Here is a 25,811-nt window from a genome sequence, read left to right on the forward strand (position 1 = left end):
TAAAGGTGGAGGAGAAAAGTACACAGACATTTCATCAAATGTCCTCAACATAGAATGTCATTCTTTCAAAAACATTACTCTGACTGAGAAGGCTAATGCTTACTCATTACTCAACTATGTGAGGCAATGTCATATTCCTAAAAGAACACCAATAACTAGGTGAAATGAGTCATCTGGTGTCGAGGAGCGGCAACAAAGCACACATTAAAGATGGCCGACCCCAGGTTGGGCTCCTAATTGTTTTTCTCCCTGCTGTCTCTCCTCCTGGGTCTATGTGATTGAGTTACAGTGCAGCAGGGCATGAAATTGCTCGTGTCCTTTTCTATTCCTTGATAACTGGCTGAGGCGAGTCATTTGTCATACAGGTTGGGGGGAGGGGAGCTTCACATTAAATACAGGGTCTGGAGCCTAGGAAAGCGGGGTGAGACTCGTGAGGCAGAGAGAAAGAGAGAGTGTAGGGTTAGCTTGGAAATAAGAGACAATGCTAAACTGTACACAGCCTGCTACCTGCCAGTACCGACATCAGCAGCTAGGGTATTTGGTTCTAATATTTGACTTGGAGTCCCCAAATCAAATCCAATTGTATTTGTCACATTCGTCAAATACAACAGGTGTAGACATTACTGTGATATGCTTAGTTACAAGCCCTTAACCAACAATGCATTTCAAGAAAAATAGTTAAGAAAATATTACAAATGAATAATAATAATAAAATAAAGAATTAACAATAAAATAACAATACCGAGGCTATAAACAGGGGGTACCAGTATAGTAGAGGAAAGTTGTACATGTAGGTGGGGGATGGGGCATTGTAAGAAGTCCAGGTGGCCATTTGATTAATTATTTGACAGTCTTATGGCTTGGGGGTAGAAGCTGTTAAGGAGCCGTTTTGGTTGGAGACTTGGCGCTCCGGTACCACTTGCTGTGCAGTAGCAGAGGAAACAGTCTATGACTAGGGTGGCTGGAGTCTTTGACAATTCTTTGGGCTTTCCTCTGACACCGCCTAGTACATAGGTCCTGGATGGCAGGAAGCTTGACCCCAATGATGTACTGGAGCGTACGCACAACCCTCTGTACTGCCTTACGGTCAGATGCCGAGCAGTTGCCATACCAGGCGGTGATGCAACCGGTCAGGATGCTCTCGATGGTGCAGCTGTAGAACCTTTTGAGGATCTGAGGACACATGCCAAATATTTTCAGTCTCCTTCGGGGGAAAACGTATTGTCGTGCCCTCTCCACGACTGTCTTGGTGTGTTTGGAACCATGATAGTTCGTTGGTGATGTGGACACCAAGGAACTCTAAACTCTCAACCCACTCCACTACAGCTCCCCGTCGATGTTAATGGGGCCTGGTTGGCCCACCTTTTCCTGTAGTCCACGATCAGCTCCTTTGTCTTGCTCACATTGAGGGAGAGGTTGTTGTCCTGGCACCACACTGCCAGGTCTCTGACCTTCTCCCTAAAGGCTGCCTCGTCGTTGTTGGTGATCAGGCCTACCACTGTTGTGTCGTCAGCAAACTTCATGATGGAGTTGGTGTTTGGCCACGCAGTAGTGAGTGAACAGGGAGTACAGGAGGAGACTAAGCACGCACCCCTGAGGGGCCCCAGTGTTGAGGATCAGCGTGGTACATGTGTTGTTGCCTAGCCTTACCACCTGGGGGTGGCCTGTCAGGAAGTCCAGGATCCAGTTGCAGAGGGAGGTGTTTAGTCCCAGGGTCCTTAGCTTAGTGATGAGGTTTGTCGGCACTATTGTGTTGAACTGTCGTCAATGAGCTGTCGTCAATGAACAGCATTCTCACATAGGTGTTCCTTTTGTCCAGGTGGGAAAGGGCAGTGTGGAGTGTGATCGAGATTGCGTCATCTGTGAATCTGTTGGGGCGGTATGCGAATTGAAGAGGGTCTAGGGTTTCCGGGATGATGGTGTTGATGTGAGCCAAAACCAGCCTTTCAAAGTCCTTCATGGCTACAGACTTGAGTGCTACGGGGCGGTAATCATTTCGGCAGGTTACCTTCACTTTCCTGGGCACAGGGACTATGGTGGTCTGCTTGAAAAAACTCACGGAGTGGTGACGGTTAGAGATATTTGGAACTCACATGTGAAAAGGTTAATTGTAGATTGTCCAGTTTATTTTCCAATGATTGCAGGTTGGCCAATAGTACAGAATACGCCTCTGAATTCTCACAAGGCACCCTGACCTCCAGTCTCGAGAAAGCAGTATATCTTTTGCGTCAAAGTAAGTCTTTGTCCAGTTCGAAGTGAGTAATCTCTGTTCTAATGTCCAGAATCTCTTTTCGGTCATAAGAGACGGTAGCAGCAACATTATGTACAAAATAAGTTACAAACAATGGGAAAAAATAAATGAATAGCACAGTTGGTTAGGAGCCCGTAAAACGGCAGCCATCCACTCCAGCGCCATTACACTACATTCAGTCAGCTAATGAATTTATTTGTAAAGGAATGTGACTATAGAAAATGGAGACGGGTGTGTGGTACCTGGGCAGGTTGTAGAGAGGAGCCATGCGGAAGCAGGCCACCACCGCACGCTTTCTCTGCTTGGACAGCAGCTTCTGCCACACACACTTCTTAGACCTCAACGGCTGCTCAACCTACATTGAATAAATGAAGACAAAATATGTACTGTGTTATATATATATAAAATTATATAAGGAGTATGGTTTGGAGCAGAAGTATGAGTATATCATGCTGAGTATAGATCTATGATCAGAGAAGCAGGACATAAAGAATCCAGGATATAGGACACAGCCAGTATATGGAGATATGGGGCACAGCCAGTATATGGAGATATGGGGCACAGCCAGTATATGGAGATATGGGGCACAGCCAGTATATGGAGGTATGGGGCACAGCCAGTATATGGAGATAGGGGGCACAGCCAGTATATGGAGATATGCGGCACAGCCAGTATATGGAGATAGGGGGCACAGCCAGTATATGGAGATATGGGGCACAGCCAGTATATGGAGATATGGGGCACAGCCAGTATATGGAGGTATGGGGCACAGCCAGTATATGGAGGTATGGGGCACAGCCAGTATATGGAGATAGGGGGCACAGCCAGTATATGGAGATATGCGGCACAGCCAGTATATGGAGATAGGGGGCACAGCCAGTATATGGAGATATGGGGCACAGCCAGTATATGGAGATATGGGGCACAGTCAGTATATGGAGATATGGGGCACAGCCAGTATATGGAGATATGGGGCACAGCCAGTATATGGAGATATATGGGGCACAGCCAGTATATGGAGATATGGGGCACAGCCAGTATATGGAGATATGCGGCACAGCCAGTATATGGAGATATGGGGCACAGCCAGTATATGGAGATATGGGGCACAGCCAGTATATGGAGATATGGGGCACAGCCAGTATATGGAGATATGGGGCACAGTCAGTATATGGAGATATGGGGCACAGCCAGTATATGGAGATATGGGGCACAGCCAGTATATGGAGATATGGGGCACAGTCAGTATATGGAGATATAGGGCACAGCCAGTATATGGAGATATGGGGCACAGCCAGTATATGGAGATATGGGGCACAGCCAGTATATGGAGATATGCGGCACAGATATAAGACAGAGATATAAGACGTAGAAAACTGGATGTACTGTAGGCATTAAGGGTGCAGCCAGCCACTGACCTGCTCCAGATGAAAGACTGCAGCTGAGATGCTCTGGACCCGGAACACTGTTCTCTCAGGGTCTGGAGGCCCCTCGTTCTTCACCATCACATCCTTATACAGGTTCAGCTGCCACCGCACTGCAGGGTCCTCTGACTGGGGGTGGGTTAGCGCAGTGTAGGGCTTAGAAAACATCACTGCTGTTTGATACAGAGGTGCTGTTCTAGTTTAATGAATGACAGTAATTCATCATTTTCTCTAGCTCACCTTCTCTTGAAGGTGCAGATTCTGCCGCAAATGCTCCTTCACTTCATCATCTGTGTCTTTCTGTTGAGTAATATGAGGAAACAATTAGATATACCATTCATTAATCGTACACAGTTGTTGACCAACTTTGATGACCGAAAAAAAAATGGAATACTGGTCTCTGCTGAGTATTGTGTAGTCGGTAACACCTGACCCCAGACCAGTGTGGGCTAGGCAGGCCGTCTCACCAGGATATAGCGTGTCTTGGCCAGGGAGATGAGCTCCTGGTCCCCGGGGGTGCACATGTTGAGTCCAATGGGCAGCATCTTCTTCAGGGCAGCCACGATCAGGGAGGTCTGGATGGAGTAGAACTCTCCTCGTTTCCTCTTATGCTTCCTCTCCTGGTCCTGACCCCCTGACTGATACCAGGACAGAATGAAATGTTAATAACTTCACCTGGCACTCACTGAAAAAAGACACCAACCTATGTATAGTAGTGCACTAAAGGGAATAGGCAGTAACTTAGGACACCGTCTAGTCTTTTCTATATGTCTACCTTTATTTTCAAATTGCTACCTTGACCTGACTGTGCTGTATTTCACTAGAGCTTATTTAACAGTGGGAGAGCACACAGCACACCACACGCTGAATAAAGCCTGTGGGTAGCAGAGAGAACCAATGCATTTTTTCATCACCAGCTAAATCTGCAGAGGCTGTGCCAATGAAGCATTTCAAATTGAGCTATAGCCTGAAAGCAGCATTAGCCCACAGTTTGCCTCTACCCATACAGTGAGGTATTATTCAAGAACGATTGCACTGAAAAAGGCTAATGGAAGAAGCTGGCACAAAGGAGACACTCATATTCCACTGAGCAAGAGAGACAGAAACACAATTAACTGTATGTATGGGCGCGCACACACACACACACACACACACACACACACACACACACACACACACACACACACACACACACACACACCAGTGCAGGAGCTGAGTGACTAATAGAGACAGCCAGTAGAAGGCAGGAGCCACACACACCAGGGTATCCATAACCCAGAAAAACCATTAACATGTGATCATGTTATTTGTCATGGGCATGTTGACTTTCAATAACAGAGATGGGACGTGGTCGGCCCATAAGGGAATGAGAAACACTAGTTATGATGTTAGGCGGGTCTGATGATGGAGGGCCGATAGGTGTTAATGATTGGCTGATGTAATGTGTTTACAGCGAGGCTGGGCACGCCAATGGCTGCTGCCTATGCCAGTGAATTGAGTGTAAATGCAGACAGGATAAAAATAAATAAAAAATAAACAATCAACAAATCTATTCCCTGTCCCTGAGGTGGTCACATGGCCGCTGGTTGGCCACGGGGGATATGAGTGTTAGGGTTGCTGCAGTACTGGAGCAGTGAGAGAGAAAGGGCTGCCTCTGCAGAATGAAGCCCAGTAACAAGGCTCAGCTGGAGAGCGTGCTGACAGAGAGTAGTGGGAGGTTGAACTGAGGTTAGCAGGGTTAGGATGTGAACATACATGACCACACGGGCTGCAGACTGCTTCGAGAGTGTAGAGTAGAGCTCTCCACCACTGAAAATAAGGGGAAGATGCAGAACTGTTTTGACCCTCTCAGTAAGCAGGCACATAATAATAAATGCTACCTTTGACATCTTGATCTTGCTATCACCAGTCAGGAATGACAGGTTGTTGATTTCATTCTGAACCACAAAGTTCTGCTCTTCCCTTTTGAAGTTCTGAGGAAAGAGTAATAACAATGTATGTAAGAAGACATTTCTGCTTTGTTTACTTCTCATTCTGAGCGCCCTCTCCATTGTAACTGTTAGTTTGTCCATTGTTTTCAAGGAGAAATCGTACATGTGATTTGCACCAGAGGATGAAGATCTCAGCCACCATTCTGAAGAGTTCATTGGAGTCAGCGTCTGGTTCTTTCAGCCATCTCGACCTGCAGGACAAAGAGGAGAGGAGAGACGAACCCAAAGACTATATCAATATAATATCCTCTTGCTACCAAACTAGTACATTCCTTCATTACAATAGGTCCTATGGTAAAAGTAAAACACACCCACATCATGCCACTGTAAACTACTCCATTACCCAGGGTTCAGCGGGCTCACCTGTTGTTGTCTACATAGCGGATGAGCATTGGGTAGAAGGCGTAGAGGTCTCTGCAGAGCACAGCAAACTCATCCAGGATGAGCAGCTCAGCCTCCTGGGTATCTCCCTTACTGTCAGCCTTCAGTAGCTCCTCCTCCGTCACCACCTTCACTGTCTTCTTCTTCAGCTTCTCCAGTGTAGGCAGGAAGTGACTCTTCAACAGAACAGCCCTGGCCTTAGTGATGATGGGCTGGGCGTACACTGCACAGCAGTCATAGTGACAGACACATAGTTAGTTGTTTAATTCTAAATGAAAAACAAAACAATACAAAAGCTGTCTTGCTAGGAATGCAAAAGACAATCCCTTTTCAGTCTGGTTCATCTGATCAGCACTGTATACAAATTCGAAGACAGTTTTGCCCTCAAAACCAGTTTGTTTCCTAAAGCTCCCATCCACTGTGACAGACTGCTGTACACTCCCACACAGTATTGCAACCCAGCTAACCTGCGATCCTCTTCATCCAGGAGGCCTCGTCGATGCCCAGGTTGCTGTTGAGGATCTTCAGGATGTTTCCCAGGATGAGGCTGAGGTGTTCTGAGGTGACGGTGGTGGAGAAGACACTGCCCCCAACACTTCCCCCGCTGTGCGGAGACGCCAGGCTCTCTGGGCCCTTCTCCCACCAGTAGGACAGGTAGTTACACAGCATGGGTAGCACCACCTCGATGACGTGGGGCATCTCTGTGTAGCGCGCCCCAGACTCAGACATGTCGTTGATGTCCTTCATCAGGACGTCTAGACGAGGCATCTCCGGACACATCTCCTCCACCGCGTCTGGCATGCCCAGGACTACACAGAATAAGATGAGTACTATTTTACATGCACAGGTAAAGAACCATTACATAGTGTATCATGGTGTAACATGTACAACACTATCACGTATAAGTGTGTGTAACTCACTGGCGCGTTCTCTGGCGGTCTTGGTGTTGAACACAGAGCAGGGGTTGTGTTTGTTGAGCAGGGGCTCCAGGAAGGCCACAGGCATGGCCCCTGCCAGGGTGGCCAGGCACTCCCCCAGGGCCGGCAGCTGCCTGGAGGGGACAGGGAGAGGGGAGAGACAGACACACAGATCTCAGACATATAGTATCTGTGATATCAGTCTCCTAGCAAGATGTAAATAATACTACCTTTCCACATAGATGTTTTTCCCAGTCCCGAGCGCATAGAGGCTGGTCAGGATACGATAGCAGGACACTTGGACATCATCCACTGAAAAACAGCAGAAAAGGTATGTTGGTTACATTCATATGCACAGCATCAGTGATTTGACATGAATATAAAGCATACTCTCGCCACTCCTCATATCTCCTGGATGTGTAGGTCTTGCTGTGGTCACTCACAGAGCAGGTCCACTCCAAAGTGGTGCTGGGTGATGTGTTCAAACAGGGCAGTGAGGATGGGCAGTAGTGCCACCGTGGTGTAGTTGATGTTCTGGGACACGCCCTTCATCTGTGAGCGGGAGTGGGTGAACTTCCCCAACTTCAGGTTCTCAAGTGTCTTCTCCAAGTCCTCCGCTGCGTTCTCGAAGAACGTCCTTAACCCCGCCTTCACCAGCTCTGAGCCAGACTTCATCACCGTCCTGTCGGAGGAGGGGGAGGAAGGGGTTAAATGGTGGAGTATGTTGTCTGGCATTGCTGCCGTTTGTGCACACAATAACCAAACAATGTCCCCATGTGGGATAATAAAATGATCGTATTTGATTAGAATAATAATTGCCATATGATAGAAGAGTTCCCAAAGGACAGCATCAATTCCATAGAGGAGAACCAGCTATACTACAGAGAGCTCCCAAGGGACTCTAGTCATGTCATGTGACTGAGATATAAACTTCTATCTGACCTTGAATATTTACAGTGCATGATTTATGCAGTAAATTATGTCAATATTTAGATTCAAGGTGAGACTGTCAGTGTAAGGATGTGCAGAAATATTACACCCCAAAAACGATTTGATACTTTAAGCAGATTAGATTAGTCCATTTTTAGTAATGCATTTTGTGACTCTTAAAGCTTTTTGAAGCCGTGATGAATCTCCCAAAGGGAGGGAGTTGAAAGACAAGGCCTATGGGCAAGTACAGTACAGTACAGTGGCTACATCCTCAGCATAAACATCATGTTTAATGCATTGCTATTTTAACCTCATTTGTGAGAACTGCTGCCTCAAAGAACACATCGTTTCTAAAGAACACTAGGAGCCCGGAGCTAGCTACAGTACCTGCTGTGTATGCATGATGAGTGTACTTATCTAAATACCAGCGGGAGTCGTTTCTCTTAATGTAAATTATTCCAAAATGACACGAATAACAACAACTGGTGATTATGAACATGGTGGAGAACAACATATGTGTGGGCCTAAGTAATGCAACGTTATATAGGCTAGACATTAGGTTAGCCCTCTTTTCCAATGACATGTACTGTAAAATTGCTATGTGACGGACCTCTTTCAAACCTTTGATTTAATTTCAAACTCTAGGGGTATATTGTGGCATAGGACTGCAGGACTGAGTTCTACCCACCTGGTGTCCAGTGTGTGGGCCAGGATGTGGAGAACGCTCACCATGGTGGTGGAGTCACTCCCTACAAGAGAACACAGTACAGTCATTAGCATATCACACACTAATCGTCATCCTAATATTCACAGCAACAAAGAGCGATGAGAATCAGCTTCTTACCAAATAGGGAAATCCTGTGTCTGACAAGAGCTGCCAGTTTACAGAACAGGCTGGAAAAGTGAAGGAGAGATAAAGAAGGAAAGAAAGAACGAAATCAGGGAGGTCAAAGGCTAAGAGTAGGAAAAGATGAAAGGAGTTTACGGAGAAGAGTAAGTAAGTAGCATTCACAGAGAGTGAGAAAGTGGAACTGCAGAGTCGTGAGATGTTATTGTACCGACCTGGTGACCATCTCCTTCTCCTTATTAGAGGCGTAGCCGCTGCTGCTCAGGTTCTTACTGGGAGAAGACAGGAAGTAGAGACAGTGGTTCTTGAAGTACTGGTCTATCAGAGGGAGGAGGACCTAAAGAATAAATACCATTTAGGAGATGTGTGACAATCTTTGTGTAATCTCATGTACTGTACTTAAAATGTTCATTTGTTTCACACAGATTTACAATATTCTCACTTTGGCAAAAAACTTGATTTCTTGCTCATGAGGCGACTTGTCGGTCTTCCCACTGGTAGCCATGGCCTCTGAAACGACAAGGTCAAAGTTCAATAAAGAGCAGGACAATAAGGCAGCATTGTCCATAACAGAGAAAAGGTAGAGGAGCATTCAAAGATCAACGATATGAATGTCACCAGGCTCTTACCAAGGTGGGCAATGAACTCCTGGGCTGAGTTCACATACTTCAGAAGCTTCTTGAGGAACTTGTAGGCAAACCTCTTCTCCATGGAGGAAGAGTCCTGCTCCATGTCCTTCAGACCTCTACAACACAGGGAGAAGGGACAGATGAATTGTCATTCTGTCACAACAATACAAATCAATGTTTTTACAAAGACTGAAGTTCACACACTGACCTGGTGATGGCGTAGCCGTTGATCTGCAGGAAGCGGAACAGGTCCTGGGTCTTCTCTTTGTCCCGGGCCTTCTCTTTGGCGGTCAGGGTGTCATAGGGCACCAGCAGAGGGTGAGTTGCCCCACCTGGAACCACAAACAACAACACTGTAACAATCAGAACCAATAAATCTCACATTTACTCTGACTACATTAATCTGGCTCCTCCATCTCACAGGGAGGGTAGATAATTATAGAATCACCTCTAATTCCAAGGTCATTCTTTTTCTTCTTAGCCCAGATGTTGTGATAATTCTCAGCCACAACCTCCACCATGCCCTTGATCCAAAGAGCAAAGAGAACCTCTGTTAATTAAATAACATTAACAGCCTAGTCATAAACAAACCAGTTATTAACAGTTACAAAATAACAGCTGTGTGGTTCACTCACCTGTAACTCTCTAGACAGAACCACATTGATGGTGTCTATTGGGGTCGGGTTGAAACCGTTAGCCTGCCAAATGCCAACAAGAAAACATTCAGTAATAAAAACAAACACTGAACAGATGACTCAGCAGTCCTGGTATAAACTCTCAGAAAAAAAGGGTTCCAAAAGAGTTCTTTGGATGTACCCCATAGGATAACTATTTTTAGTTCCTGGTAGAACTGTTTTTTGTTCCTGGTAAAACCCTTTTGGTTTCCATGTAGAACCATCTGTGGAAAGGAACCCAAAAGGGTTCTTCAAAGGCATCTCCTATGGGGACCTCCGAAGAACCCTTTTAGGTTCTAGATAACACCTTTTTTCTTAGAGTGTAAAGTACTAGGAGGAGGAGGACGTTATTAAACTGAGTACATGAGAGGAGGACTGGGAGATCTTGCGCATCTTCTCACTCTCCCGTAGGGACATGGTCTCTCCATCCTTGGTCCTGTCGATGTTCCAGCCCATAGCCAGCATGCTCTTCAGAGTCTCCCTCACAGGCCACCTGTAGATATCCTTCTCCTGAGGACCACACAGACACAGATACACACCAAGAGTTAGCAAGATATACAATCAGTTCAAAACTAATCATCACATAATGAGGTCTACCTATTGAGCTCGTACTTTAGTGTACCAATTCCATATTGTGTAATGTTGTACTACACTGTACCTTCTCTGTTAGACCTTTGTAGGTCCTGAGTAGAGGGTGAGTCTTGGCCTTCTCATCTATACAGTCCCCATACCTCCATCCCAACATCACCTGGAGAGAACAGACAAGTATGACCCTACTACAGACCTGATACATTACCAGCTAGTTTTTCAACCCAAATAAAAACAAACAGGATAGAGAGAGCAACCCTGAAACCAGCCTCCTATTGTTTCATCCAAGTGGGTCGTGGTAAGGCTTTATAAAATACAGTACAAAAGCAGTAGATTCTGAATCTTTATGGCCTGTTATAATGAATTGGTTCCAGGTGTAATTTTGCAGCATCTAATACACATTTCCTTGGCAGAGGAGCTCATCGTTGGCCTACCTTCTCTGCTGACCATTTGTCATGGGAATGCTCAGCATATTTGTTGGCAACGTGTTCCAGTTTCTCTGGAAGAGATATGCTGTCAAGAGAGAGTAACCATTACTCACTGCAGGTATGATGCATGCTGGGATAAAGCATATGTAAACGCAGTCATAAAGTATATAAAAGCACTGCACATTACATCAAATCAATTATGTGGATAACTTCTACATGGCACCTATAACAAGTTGTTATATATAATGTCAGAGTGGGATCACTTCATTTAAAATGCCTTTAATTTGAGCAGACAGTCACGCCTTATATGCCATAATCTCCGATGGCCACTCACTTGGCTGTGCTTATGGGTTTGGGGTCGAAGTTGCCCTGAGCGTCCACAGACACAGGCTTCTCCAGGGTGGTGCTGATGGTGGCGTCTATGTAGTCAGGTGGTAAGGCCCCAGATATGGCACTCAGACAGGGCATGGCCATCTTAAAGAGATCTGCATCGTACTTCTGCAATGTGAAACACACTCTGATTGGTGGACTATCAGAGGTACCCCCACTGAGGTCTGAGTAAGGCTAAACTATCGACTAGAGACTGCAGGAATGGCGAGAGGTTAAGAGACATGCTTAATGCAGAGTCGTCCCAGTTACAGAGAGCAGAGGCTGAGATCGATGATGACTGTTCAAATATTGATGTTCTCAGCCTGGTCTTTCTGTCACCATCTTCACTTTCATGTGCTGGGTCCAAACATTTACCATACTTCAAAAAGAGCATACAAGATGAACCATAAAATCAATGGCCATATTCAACAGCACAGAAAGGCAACGAGGCATTTGTAGAGAGATAATTCAATAGGACACTTAAAGAGGAGTGTCTAGTACCAGATTACTAAAGGTTATGACCTTTTGGCCTGAACATGTATCCACATGGTCAGCACTTCCTGATCAAAGCTCAGTGCAGCTTTGGTTTTATTGGCTCATTATCAGCCTTTTTTTATAGCCTCAACTAGGATCCTGTTGGAGCCCTGCCATTCTCCTGGGTCTAAGTGCTGTGTTAAAGGAGACCTCATCGTACCCTCTGTGAGAGCGAATCCAAGACGCCCCAGAAGATCTTCTTTGTGAGGAGCAGCTCCTCGTCTGAGGCCATGCCGTAGCTGCCCCAGCCAGATGGCAGACAGTAGTACTTCCAGCTCTGCTCGTAGTGGTTGGTCAGGAGCTGTGGAGGGCACAAAGGGTCAAAGGACAGTCCATCAGACTGAGAGAGAGGATGTATGTACAGTCTGCTGTGGGCTACACTGTAGGAATAGAAAACAGACACGTAGGTAACCACTTTACTGGTGTACTGAAAGACAACAACACACTGGCACCAAATATCTCCAATAGGATCTACAGCTGATGATGAGAATGTGAGAATGAATATCCCATGACCTATCTCAGTTTAAGTGGAGGCAGAATCAACTGTGTTCCGTCTTCCACAGGCAATCACATTCTTCCAGGCTGCTCTCTGCTCCCTGGTGCTCGGGTGTTATAAAAACAAAACAACTTCCAACATCTGCTTAATGCTGAGAACGTCATCATTAATAGCAGTGAGAGTCAGAGAGAGGCAGAGAAAGAGACAGAGGCAGTATGTTTGATAAACAGTGTGTTTAACACCCAACAGGATAGAGAGCTAATATCTTCAAGCAGGCTGCAGAGCACACCCCTGAAACCACGACCTGCTGTGAGAGGGCAGCAGAAGGGCAGAGAGAGAGAGAGAGAGAGAGAGAGAGAGAGAGAGAGAGAGAACGAGAACATACCCTGAGAGGCATCTTGCAGTACTCCGTCAGCAAGGGCACGTCAAAGACGAGGCGTCGCAGGAGATGCTGCAGCATAGAGGGACGGAGGTACCTGCAGACAGAGGACCAGACCAGGGAGGGAACAGGAAATCAGAGAGAGACTACATCATGACCCAGGATAATACTGTATCTGTTTGGCTTAAGTGTTTCAATGGCCACACAGTGAGCTTATCGCTTCCTTAAGGGGTGCTAATGTACATAGTGGAACTCCTTACTTGCAGACGGCCAGCAGACACTCCTCGATAGCGTCTCTCTGGGCCTTGGTGAGCGAGCGGCCCTTGGACAGCCTGTAGATGGTGTGCAGCGTGGAGTCGATGAGCACGGCATAGTGCTCTGTGCCAGCGAAGTGGGGGGCACAGCGGGTGAGCAGGGGCAGCATGGCAGAGCCGATGTACCTGTTCATGGCCAGAGCTGTCTCTGTGGTGCTGAGTACCTCCTATAGGGGAGGGGTCAAAGGGGAGAGGTCAACACAGTGTCACACAGCAGTTCTCACAACCCAGGCACAACTTCAACTGTTCCACAATCACTATCAATAGGTGTGTCAAAGATAGACTTTCAACTACTCTAAATAGAATCCTAGTGAGGAGCTGAATCTGCACATTTATCCTTAGGAAATAGCTGATGAAGAACTAAAACAGGGAGACAACGCACTAGGTCATCCCAGGCCAGGGCTAATCGTATCTACAGAGTAATACTCTCTAATGAAAGGCCTGGAACAGTGAGCCTAGCATCGTGTTACATCGGAATCAACCAGACTTTAATTTAATAGCTGCTGGATTACGTGGGCGCGTGATCCTTATCGCTTTCCAGTGTGGATTAAAGATCTGTGTGTCTGTACAGGAGCAGGGCAACTGGTGGCCCAGAGGCTAGACGACTACCACCCCGTAGCACTCACTTCCGTCATCATGAAGTGCTTTGAGAGACTAGTCAAGGACCATATCACCTCCACCCTACCTGACACCCTAGACCCACTCCAATTTGCTTTACTGCCCAAATAGGTCCACAGACAATGCAATCTCAACCACACTGCACACTGCCCTAACCCATCTGGACAAGAGGAATACCTATGTGAGAATGCTGTTCATCGACTACAGCTCAGCATTTAACACCATAGTACCCTCCAAACTCGTCATCAAGCTCGAGACCCTGGGTCTCGACCCCACCCTGTGCAACTGGGTACTGGACTTCCTGACGGGCCGCCCCCAGGTGGTGAGGGTAGGTAACAACATCTCCACCCCGCTGATCCTCAACACTGGGTCCCCACAAGGGTGCGTTCTGAGCCCTCTCCTGTACTCCCTGTTCACCCACGACTGCGTGGCCACGCACGCCTCCAACTCAATCATCAAGTTTGCGGACGACACTACAGTGGTAGGCTTGATTACAATCAACGACGAGATGACCTACAGGGAGGAGGTGAGGGCCCTCGGAGTGTGGTGTCAGGAAAATAACCTCACACTCAACGTCAACAAAACTAAGGAGATGATTGTGGACTTCAGGAAACAGCAGAGGGAGCACCCCCCTATCCACATCAACGGGACAGTAGTGGAGAAGGTGGAAAGTTTTAAAGTTCCTCAGCGTACACATCACGGACAAACTGAAATGGTCCACCCACACAGACAGCATCGTGAAGAAGGCGCAGCAGCGCCTCTTCAACCTCAGGAGGCTGAAGAAATTTGGCTTGTCACCAAAAACACTCACAAACTTCTACAGATGCACAATCGAGAGCATCCTGTCGGGCTGTATCACCGCCTGGTACTGCAACTGCTCCGCCCACAACCGTAAGGCTCTCCAGAGGGTAGTGAGGTCTGCACAACGCATCACCAGGGGCAAACTACCTGCCCTCCAGGACACCTACACCACCCGATGTCACAGGAAGGCCATAAAGATCATCAAGGACAACAACCACCCGAGCCACTGCCTGTTCACCCCGCTATCATCCAGAAGGCGAGGTCAGTACAGGTGCATCAAAGCTGGGACCGAGAGACTGAAAAACAGCTTCTATCTCAAGGCCATCAGACTGTTAAACAGCCATCACTAACATTGAGTGGCTGCTGCCAACACACTGACTCAACTCCAGCCACTTTAATAATGGGAATTGATGGAAATTGATGTAAAATATATCACTAGCCACTTTCAACAATGCTACTTAATATAATGTTTACATACCCTACATGATTCATCTCATATGTATATGTATATACTGTACTCTATCATCTACTGCATCTTTATGTAATCCAAGTATCACTAGCCACTTTAAACTATGCCACTTTGTTTACATACCCTACATTACTCATCTCATATGTATATACTGTACTCGATACCATCTACTGCATCTTGCCTATGCCGTTCTGTACCATCACTCATTCATATATCTTTATGTACATATTCTTTATCCCTTTACACTTGTGTGTATAAGGTAGTAGTTTTGGAATTGTTAGATTACTCGTTGGTTATTACTGCATTGTCGGAACTAGAAGCACAAGCATTTCGCTACACTCGCATTAACATCTGCTAACCATGTGTATGTGACAAATATATTTGATTTGATTTTTGAGATATTCTTAGCCGACTCCACTTAGACACTCAGCTTTAAATACACGTTTTAAACTCCCTCTCACACACACAAGCCTTCAATACACAACCTCCACTCCACTCATCTCCCACATCCTTGAATACCTCAACCCACTTGTCTGGTAAACAATGAACTAGATGGCAAAACAAACAACTTGATGCCTTAGTCTAATTTGTGGTCTTCCACATCTCCCACTTCTCAGCTGAGGGTGAGCTCACCACTCACCGTGTCCAGAGAAGCAGAGGCTTGCAGGTCGGGCAGGAAGCCCACGTCCAGCAGCTGAAGTAGGAAGCTTTGGTCCTCAATACCATAGACCCGGTCCAGGAACAGCACCATGGGGGCCTTGTGGTCCGGGCAGAAACTGGCTGCCATATCAGGCTCTGTCACAGTGCCGTCTAAGAGGAAGAGGAAGAGAGAGAGAGACAGAGAGAGAGAGAGAGAGACAGAGAGAGAGAGAGAGAGAAAGAGAGAGAGAGAGAAAGAGAGAGAGAGAGAAAGAAAGAAAGAGAGAGAGAAAGAGAGAGAGAGAGAGAGAGAGAGAAAGAAAGAAAGAAAGAGAGAGAAAGAAAGAGAGAGAAAGAAAGAGAGAGAGAAAATAACATAAAAGGGAAAGATAGACAAAGAAAGAGGATATAAAAAATAATGAGATACACAGGGGAAAACAAAATAAGAAGAGAAGGTGGGTCTCTGTATAAATAGGACTTGTGTAAATATGTTTTTCTTGCAGTATTCAAACAGGGAGACCTGCCCATACATTATAGCAAGCCTCATCTGAAAGGCATGCGAGTCCAGATAACTAATGTGTATTCATTAGCAGCAGTGCAGCTTGTGAGAGGGTTTCTGGGGAGCGAGGCATGGCTGAGTTATTCAGTTGTTGGCCTGCCGACAGTGCTCGTTGTGTGGCAGCACTAGCTAGCAGCGTTTTAAGATCCGAGTAATGCCAAGCTTGTGCAGAGCAATCAATAGAGAAAAACACCCGGCAACAAAAATGAGAGGGAGACGAGGAGAGCCGTGGGAGGTAGAAAGCCTTGGTTGATTAAAAACACATGAATTGTGAGCTGGGATCAAAAGCACGGCACCACCATTTAAACGATTGCGTTTCATACTTCATCATTTGTACCTCAACCAATTCATTATTTAGATCACTTTTTGTTGTTTCTAGACTTCAGAGAGTAAAGTGTGCATGCCATTAGATCACCACGACGGCTGAGTGATTTGGGATTTTATTGTGTGTTGTGTGTTGCTATTGTGTGCTGTTGTGTGTGCTGTTGTGCGTTATAAGAGCTGAAGTGGGAACTGGGCAGTCCTCTACCTTTGTGGACGACAGGCATTTTTAGGGGTATGCTGATGATGCCCACCAGGTCTTCAGTGGGCACAAGGGAGCGCAGGATGGCACGGATTCGCAGGGCTTCCCCTTTACCCTTGTTGATCAACTGAAGGAGGAGGAGGAAGGAGAGAAGGTCATTAGTCCTATTGAAATCTCACTGGTGGAAAACTGACATTCATTCAATCTTTACTTATCCAGATGAGTCAGAGAGAACAGATGCTGAGATGTCTCGTATGCAAATTAACCTCTCAGAGTAGGTTAGAGTACATGTGATCTGTGATAGGAGTGGGACCATCAGCTAAACTCACGTGCATCTCTGGGGCACAGCGTCCCAGTAGGTCGATGAGGGCAGAGTAGAAGGACATGATGGCATTGCCCATATGCACCACCTCTTCCTCCTCATCGTCCTCAGCAGACCTGCCCATAACAAAACCAATGAGAAGATATTCTGGGCCTTACCTTGCCATCTTAACTAACTCATGATGATCTTACAGAATTTACTTTGCGATGTACTATGCCGTTAGCTCTTGCTTTATAGCTATGGCAGGTACAGTATGTAGCTTACGCGTCAGAGCTGACCCCCTGGGCGGAGGAGGGCAAGTCCACAGCAGGGTTATCTGAGATTTTGATGGCCTCCTTCATGGCTGCCAGCAGCCCGTTACCCCCCTCTCCTCTCAGAGCCGGGCCAAAACACTCTGGACGCCTGATCAGTAGCTTCACCACCACACTGGAGTTCTCCTCCACACTCTCACCTGGAACACACACATGCATTTGTCACACACACACACACACACACACACACACACACACACACACACACACACACACACACACACACACACACACACACACACACACACACACACACAACCAGGTTAACAAAACATATATTTCAGTAATACACTGCATTAGCACATTGACATCAACACAGATATCGACACAAGACGCACATAAAATGTATTGGCAGTGGAAAAACACACCAAGGTTCAGTACAGGAGCTGCTGACAGTCATTACAGTACATTGCCCCACCTACCATTGACAAATACAGCGAAGCGCAGGAAGGAGAGGTAGCGTTCACCCTCAATGGGGTTCCAGCCGATGTCAGGGTAACCTTTGTCCAGCAGCATGGGACAGCTCTGGAGCCCACAGCCTGCTAGGTACGTCACCACCTGCGACACACAACCAGGACACAACCATGACAAAACAAAGACAAGCTTAGCAACAGCCACATGGACTGAGGATACTCTGAAACATATAGACACAAAACCCCAATTATAATGCACACACACCAACACACATCCAATGGAGACAGTATATCCTACCTTGTCCAGGTCGGGCTCTTCCAGGGCCAAGGCCAGGCCGTTGTTGTCCATCACAGAGGAGGCAGCCACGTCTAGAGGAGTGGAGCCTCTCATGGCTGGGGATGCTACGGGGAGAAAACATACATAGGATCCAATTTAAGTTATTCATTTCTCACAGGTATTTACAACAATTCTGGTGTTCAGAGAATGATTCTCCATTCCACTAAGTCAGAGGTTCTTCTCATTGAGATGGGAAGTTGTGGGAGTAACCTAAAGCCAACAGCAGGTGGCAGCATTACACTCTCATGATGAACCAGGACCAGACTCTGGTTGGACTGTCAGACAGTTCATCTGTCAACAGCTGAGTGATACTGAGCTAAACCAAAATTTCCAGCTCATATTGGCAGTAATGACTCATACCTTCTATTGTTTCACTGAGTTCATTTAAGCTCATTAAAGCAGCAGTATATTTCACTATCTTTTGTTTTCATAAACAGAAACATTCAAAGATGTGCAAAATATTGGTTCAGGCTAAAATCACACTCAAAGACTTTGTCCAATATACTGTAGGTGCAAGACTGTAAAATGTACATGGGTCGAGAAGACTACTGTAAGTAACTACGTTGTCCCTCGCCTTTGGACAATTCTGTGTGTGTGTGTGTGTGTGTGCGTGCGTGCGTTCGTGTGTGTGTGTGTGAGAGAGAGAGAGAGAGAGAGTTAGCCCAGGAGAGAACCGCTCTCTCTTTCTCCCTGCCACGGCACGGTGTTCAAAGAGTGACTGTGGCACAACCTCTCCTGACAGAATGTATGATGACTCACCCTCTCCCCTGATGAATTCACGACCAATTGACCAGCTAACCACACACACACACACACACACACACACACACACACACACACACACACACACACACACACACAAACACACCTAATCTCAGGTGTGTGTCTAATGTATGCAGACTCACAGCTCAAGGACCTAACGTGAGGCCCCAATGAGATTATTGTCCATAACAATGAGAACATCGTCAGAGATGCCGCCACACCCAGTGTAACTACAGTATAAGCCTGTTGTTCCAATAGGAAGTAAGAGATGCTGGATATAGCATGTGATTTTCCTATGTCAGAGACTCTCCATCAACTCAGGGGTGTAGGGTACTGAGAATGTGAATTCCATCAACCCCCAGCAAGTGTATCCCCCAGCCCCAGCTCTATCAGGAGCAGTGTACCCCAGCCCCAGCTCTACTAGGAGCAGTGTACCCCAGCCCCAGCTCTACTAGGAGCAGTGTACCCCAGCGCCAGCTCTACCAGGAGCAGTGTACCCCAGCTCTACCAGGAGCAGTGTACCCCAGCCCCAGCTCTACCAGAAGCAGTGTACCCCAGCTCTACCAGGAGCAGTGTACCCCAGCTCTACCAGGAGCAGTGTACCCCAGCCCCAGCTCTACTAGGAGCAGTGTACCCCAGCGCCAGCTCTACCAGGAGCAGTGTACCCCAGCGCCAGCTCTACTAGGAGCAGTGTACCCCAGCGCCAGCTCTACCAGGAGCAGTGTACCCCAGCCCCAGTTCTACTAGGATCAGTGTACCCCAGCCCCAGTTCTACCAGGAGTAGTGTACCCCAGCCCCAGTTCTACCAGGAGCAGTGTACCCCAGCCCCAGTTCTACCAGGAGCAGTGTACCCCAGCCCCAATTCTACCAGAAGCAGTGTACCCCAGCCCCAGCTCTACCAGGAGCAGTGTACCCCAGCCCCAGTTCTACCAGGAGCAGTGTACCCCAGCCCTACCAGGAGCAGTGTACCCCAGCCCCAGCTCTACCAGGAGCAGTGTACCCCAGCGCTACCAGGAGCAGTGTACCCCAGCCCTACCAGGAGCAGTGTACCCCAGACCCCAGGCCCAGCTCTACCAGGAGCAGTGTACCGCCAGGAGCAGTGTACTGCCCGGCCCAGCTCTACCAGGAGCAGTGTACCCCAGCTCTACCAGGAGCAGTGTACCCCAGCCCCAGCTCTACCAGGAGCAGTGTACCCCAGCTCTACCAGGAGCAGTGTACCCCAGCCCCAGCTCTACTAGGAGCAGTGTACCCCAGCGCCAGCTCTACCAGGAGCAGTGTACCCCAGCCTCTACTAGGAGCAGTGTATCCCAGCGCCAGCTCTACCAGGAGCAGTGTACCCCAGCCCCAGCTCTACAAGGAGCAGTGTACCCCAGCCCCAGCTCTACCAGGAGCAGTGTAACCCAGCCCCAGCTCTACCAGGAGCAGTGTACCCCAGCCCCAGCTCTACCAGGAGCAGTGTACCCCAGCCCCAGTTCTACTAGGATCAGTGTACCCCAGCCCCAGTTCTACTAGGAGTAGTGTACCCCAGCCCCAATTCTACCAGGAGCAGTGTAACCCAGCCCCAATTCTACCAGGAGCAGTGTACCCCAGCCCTACCAGGAGCAGTGTACCCCAGCCCCAGCTCTACCAGGAGCAGTGTACCCCAGCCCCAGTTCTACCAGGAGCAGTGTACCCCAGCCCTACCAGGAGCAGTGTACCCCAGCCCCAGCTCTACCAGGAGCAGTGTACCCCAGCGCTACCAGGAGCAGTGTACCCCAGCCCTACCAGGAGCAGTGTACCCCAGACCCCAGGCCCAGCTCTACCAGTAGCAGTGTACCGCCCGGCCCAGCTCTACCAGGAGCAGTGTACCGCCTGACCCAGCTCTACCAGGAGCAGTGTACCCCAGCCCCAGCTCTACCAGGAGCAGTGTACCCCCAGGCCCAGTTCTACCAGGAGCAGTGTACCGCCCGGCCCAGCTCTACCAGGAGCAGTGTACCGCCCGGCCCAGCTCTACCAGGAGCAGTGTACCGCCCCGCCCAGCTCTACCAGGAGCAGTGTACCCTCAGGCCCAGCTCTACCAGGAGCAGTGTACCCCCAGGCCCAGCTCTACCAGGAGCAGTGTACCCTAGACCCTAGGCCCAGTTCTACCAGGAGCAGTGTACCCCAGCCCCAGTTCTACCAGGAGCAGTGTACCCCAGCCCCAGTTCTACCAGGAGCAGTGTACCCCCATGCCCAGTTCTACCAGGAGCAGTGTATCCCCAGGCCCAGTTCTACCAGGAGCAGTGTACCCCCAGGCCTAGTTCTACCAGGAGCAGTGTACCCCCAGGCCCAGCTCTACCAGGAGCAGTGTACCCCCAGGCCCAGTTCTACCAGGAGCAGTGTACCCCAGCCCCAGCTCTACCAGGAGGAGTGTACCCCCAGGCCTAGTTCTACCAGGAGCAGTGTACCCCCAGGCCCAGCTCTACCAGGAGCAGTGTACTTACCAAGGCCTACGCTGCTGTTCTCCAGAAGGTAGCTGAGGTGGTCAAACATGGCCTTTTGGTTCTGACGACTGATCCTGCAGAAGTAACACAGGAAGCGACAGCAGCTGGCCACCATCTTGGGGAACGCTATCTCCTGAGAGGAAAACACAGAGACTAGGGTTGATGAGGCACAACCTGTCCAATTCTCACTATAAAACTGAGACTCAGCTGAAATTCTGACAGCTATGCATATTTTTAGTAGATAAAACTTGAAACTACTAGTAGTTAAACTGTTGAAACTAGAAGACCTAAAAGATAAATACAAGCTTAACTCATGTGATCATCAAAAAGAGACAAACAGGCAGGCAGACAGACGAGAGGGTACAGTTACAGTATCACAGTATCACTATTCTGGGCTTGTGTTGGGTCTACTGACAATTTGGCTTCCTCAAGGCGTGTTGCTATAAATCCCCTTCACTAACGAATGTCTAAAAAGGCCTGCCATGCCATTCCATGCCGACCCCCCTCTGTCCTTCCTCCATCTCCAGGACGGGCTCTATACTCCAGGGTCGTGGTAGAGAGCCGTCAGCCTGGGAGAATAACCACCTGCTGTGGTGCATTTATTACTGCCCTCCCCTCCTTTCCCAAACACACACTCAGCCTCCCTTCTACATGCAGTATAGCCTCCCTTGCCTTGGTTTGTAGCACATACAGTGGGGCAAAAAAGTATTTAGTCAGCCACCAATTGTGCAAGTTCTCCCACTTAAAAAGATGAGAATGGCCTGTAATTTTCATCATAGGTACACTTTAACTATGACAGACAAAATGAGAAGAAAAAAATCCAGAAAATCACATTGTAGGATTTTTTATGAATTTATTTGCAAATTATGGTGGAAAATAAGTATTTGGTCACCTACAAACAAGCAAGATTTCTGGCTCTCACAGACCTGTAACAACTTCTTTAAGAGGCTCCTCTGTCCTCCACTCGTTACCTGTATTAATGGAACCTGTTTGAACTTGTTATCAGTATAAAAGACACCTGTCCACAACCTCAAACAGTGAATGACCTGCAGAGAGCTGGGATCAAAGTAACAAAGCCTACCATCAGTAACACACTACGCCGCCAGGGACTCAAATCCTGCAGTGCCAGACGTGTCCCCCTGCTTAAGCCAGCACATGTCCAGGTCCGTCTGAAGTTTGCTAGAGAGCATTTGGATGATCCAGAAGAAGATTGGGAGAATGTCATATGGTCAGATGAAACCAAAATATAACTTTTTGGTAAAAACTCAACTCGTCGTGTTTGGAGGACATAGAATGCTGAGTTGCATCCAAAGAACACCATACCTACTGTGAAGCATGGGGGTGGAAACATCATGCTTGCGGCTGTTTTTCTGCAAAGGGACCAGGACAACTGATCGTTGTAAAGGAAAGAATGAATGGGGTCATGTATCGTGAGATTTTGAGTGAAAACCTCCTTCCATCAGCAAGGGCATTGAAGATGAAACGTGGCTGGGTCTTTCAGCATGACAATGATCCCAAACACAACGCCCGGGCAACGAAGGAGTGGCTTCGTAAGAAGCATTTCAAGGTCCTGGAGTGGCCTCGCCAGTCTCCAGATCTTAACCCCATAGAAAATCTTTGGAGGGAGTTGAAAGTCCGTGTTGCCCAGCAACAGCCCCAAAACATCACTGCTCTAGAGGATATCTGCATGGAGGAATGGGCCAAAATACCAGCAACAGTGTGTGAAAACCTTGTGAAGACTTACAGAAAACGTTTGACCTCTGTCATTGCCAACAAAGGGTATATAACAAAGTATTGAGATAAACTTTTGTTATTGACCAAATACTTATTTTCCACCATAATTTGCAAATAAATTAATTAAACATCCTACAATGTGATTTTCTGGATTTTTTCCCCCTCATTTTGTCTGTCATAGTTGAAGTGTACCTATGATGAAAATTACAGGCCTTTCTCATCTTTTTAAGTGGGAGAACTTGCACAATTGGTGGCTGACTAAATACTTTTTTGCCCCACTGTACACATTGGAGCTCTGGAAAACCTGTTTTTCAAATACTGGATACAACCAATATTTATTCTCAAGTGTGTTTGTTAAAGTCATTCCTCGTAATTGGCCATTGTGTTGTGTTATGCTGCATCTGACGCCTACCCAGTAGCCACACAGTGCTAGTTGAATCTCTCATCAACAACTGTCATGGATGCTGTGATACATCATAGTCTCCTGTATCATCCGTAGCAGTACTGAACTGTACCTGGGACTTGCCTCCTCCCAGCACGTTGACCATCACCTCCATCACCGTCTCATGCATGCCTAGAACACGCATCAGGTTGGGGTGCTGGTAGAATATCTTGTTGTTCATGATGTCACTGGATGGAAATACAAAACACAGAATACTCAGAACAGGTAAAATAATACTTGGAACAGTGATTGAGATCATTATTGTATCTTAAATTAAGCATTGGTACTTTAAAGCTCCCTGGTTATCAGACTATATATGTTCGTGCAGTAGACTGTGTCACTGACATGTAACCTACCCCAGACCGTCGATCATGAGTTTCTCCTCCTCCTTGCCCATGCGTACGGATAGCAGTGATCTGATCTGACCCAGAGAGGCCAGCAGGTTGATGGTGTCCTGTATAGAGGCAGCACTGATAGTGTAGCTCTTCCTCATGGCCCGGAGCAGCTCTCCAATGCTGTCGTACTGTCTCCTCAGCAGGCTGAACATCACTCTGACCAGCTCGGGGTCCTGGACGTGGCACTCCTGAGCCCAGCTCACCATGGTCTGGGAGATCAACTCCTTCAGGTTGGCTAGAGAACAGACAGCAGAACCTTTTTATCTCCTTTACATGTTTAGGATATGTGCTGCACCGCCACATTTTTTGTAACCTTTGTCATATAGTGGTATAGTAAGAAGTCCTAACATTATAGTGGTAAAAACAAGAGCAGTTTACGGAAGTACTGTAGATGGAACTAGTGTGTGGGAAGTGAGCCTTTTCAAAGAGGTTTGTAGGCAATGCTTCCTCTAAGTGCAGTAGCCCCGAGACTGCCTCCCCGAAACTGCCTCCCCGAGACTGCCTCCCCGAGACTGCCTCCCCGAGACTGCCTCCCCGGGACCTCCTCCCCGGGACTGCCGCGCAGAAATATCATCCCACAGAGCACGAGATTGAACTTCACACAACTTTCTAGAACAGTGGTCACCAAGATGTCCATCGCGATCGCCTGGTTGATCTCCAATGCATTCCTAGTCGATCGCCAAACATTTCTGTAAAAACCCAATGATAAAGCCTTGTGTTCCTATTCTTTTTATTTGTCTCAAGCTGTAGGTGCACCTGATTCAGCTGCCCTGTGTGCCGGGTAGGCCAACTGTTGCCATTGTCAACCATTTCATGAAGATACACTGAAGCCATTCCAGAGAGCAAATGAAGTGCACTAGAGGCCAACCGCTGGCCAATCGGATGGCTCAGATAGCCGTGTCTGCAGTAACGTAGCAGGTACAAAAGTTCAGTACAGCAAAGTTGATACTGTGAGATTTCAAAACTTTTAAAACCATGACTAGAGAGAGACCGTCAACGAACACATTAAAGAGCTGCTGTTTATATGAGTGAGTTCATGTTTAAGTTCTCGTTCAGCACTACCAACACTTTTTACTCAACACTTTTATAAGCCATAAAATGTGCCTTCTTCCTATTTCTACTCAGTACTACAACAAGCACTGCAGTAGTAATAAATGAGTAGGAAAGTGTATCTATAGGCTTGTGTTGTTGTTATTTCTAGCGGCTTGGGTCTTTTTTTTAAATCGAGGAACATTTCACTTTCTCTGTTCGTAGGAGTAACAACATGAATTTGTGCATGAGGCAGAAATAATGTGGTGCGACTTGAGTTTTGCCATTGTCCCTTCTTGGTCAGTGTCAGTGGAGGAAACGGAGAGCGATGGGATGTTGAGAGGCGGACCATCAGTCTGCTGCTCTCTCCCTCTGCTGAGACAGACCATCAGATACAGGCTCCATCAACCCAGAAAAATACAAATAAAAAGCAAATGATTTAAATGTATGCTCACTCAGCTGTGCTTCACAAGTAATACAACAATGGATCTATTACCGGCGTGATCATATAGCCTACCTCAAACTTTGAAATATAATATTAAAAAAATGGCCCAAACAACAATGCATTGGCATGGCAATTCAAGCAAAGCCAATATGCGTTGATAATGTATTAGCCTACAAGGACACTGTTAAAACTGTAACTTAAAGTGGGTACAGCCTCAGAGTTCACAGTAAACGTGCGCTGGAAGTTGCACAGAAGATCTGAAATTTCCTCAGTGCTGAATTAATTTTTAGGGAACATTGCTTGTAGGTATACATATTGATGGCAAAGTGCCTGGGTGTCATTATGTACACAGAACAGAACAGAGAATGACCCTCTCTAGACGTCTTTGAAAAGTGAGT

General features: G+C 47.3%; 1 protein-coding gene across 1 annotated transcript in view; it reads right to left on the reverse strand.

Annotated features, from left to right (window-relative positions):
* LOC110498363 (ryanodine receptor 3) overlaps positions 1-25,811 on the reverse strand; it is a 167,195-nt gene that overhangs the window by 21,332 nt on the left and 120,052 nt on the right. Inside the window, exons 39-73 of the mRNA XM_036954899.1 lie at positions 23,901-24,174; positions 23,618-23,732; positions 21,369-21,501; positions 18,106-18,209; positions 17,817-17,952; positions 17,348-17,534; positions 17,091-17,199; positions 16,768-16,888; positions 15,681-15,850; positions 13,099-13,319; positions 12,845-12,935; positions 12,124-12,264; positions 11,395-11,558; positions 11,067-11,145; positions 10,703-10,792; positions 10,408-10,554; positions 10,006-10,068; positions 9,819-9,894; positions 9,579-9,702; positions 9,371-9,486; positions 9,184-9,251; positions 8,957-9,078; positions 8,739-8,788; positions 8,583-8,643; positions 7,408-7,646; positions 7,195-7,276; positions 6,968-7,098; positions 6,515-6,856; positions 6,030-6,270; positions 5,770-5,857; positions 5,556-5,648; positions 4,143-4,313; positions 3,916-3,975; positions 3,670-3,804; positions 2,494-2,606 (exon numbers count right to left, since the gene is read on the reverse strand). Coding sequence (XP_036810794.1) covers positions 2,494-2,606; positions 3,670-3,804; positions 3,916-3,975; positions 4,143-4,313; positions 5,556-5,648; positions 5,770-5,857; positions 6,030-6,270; positions 6,515-6,856; positions 6,968-7,098; positions 7,195-7,276; positions 7,408-7,646; positions 8,583-8,643; positions 8,739-8,788; positions 8,957-9,078; positions 9,184-9,251; positions 9,371-9,486; positions 9,579-9,702; positions 9,819-9,894; positions 10,006-10,068; positions 10,408-10,554; positions 10,703-10,792; positions 11,067-11,145; positions 11,395-11,558; positions 12,124-12,264; positions 12,845-12,935; positions 13,099-13,319; positions 15,681-15,850; positions 16,768-16,888; positions 17,091-17,199; positions 17,348-17,534; positions 17,817-17,952; positions 18,106-18,209; positions 21,369-21,501; positions 23,618-23,732; positions 23,901-24,174 — 4,657 coding nt within the window. The remainder of the gene's footprint in view (positions 1-2,493; positions 2,607-3,669; positions 3,805-3,915; positions 3,976-4,142; positions 4,314-5,555; positions 5,649-5,769; positions 5,858-6,029; positions 6,271-6,514; positions 6,857-6,967; positions 7,099-7,194; positions 7,277-7,407; positions 7,647-8,582; positions 8,644-8,738; positions 8,789-8,956; positions 9,079-9,183; positions 9,252-9,370; positions 9,487-9,578; positions 9,703-9,818; positions 9,895-10,005; positions 10,069-10,407; positions 10,555-10,702; positions 10,793-11,066; positions 11,146-11,394; positions 11,559-12,123; positions 12,265-12,844; positions 12,936-13,098; positions 13,320-15,680; positions 15,851-16,767; positions 16,889-17,090; positions 17,200-17,347; positions 17,535-17,816; positions 17,953-18,105; positions 18,210-21,368; positions 21,502-23,617; positions 23,733-23,900; positions 24,175-25,811) is intronic.

The sequence above is a fragment of the Oncorhynchus mykiss genome, chromosome 19, assembly GCF_013265735.2.
Source record: "Oncorhynchus mykiss isolate Arlee chromosome 19, USDA_OmykA_1.1, whole genome shotgun sequence".
In the NCBI taxonomy this organism is placed as follows: domain Eukaryota; kingdom Metazoa; phylum Chordata; class Actinopteri; order Salmoniformes; family Salmonidae; genus Oncorhynchus; species Oncorhynchus mykiss.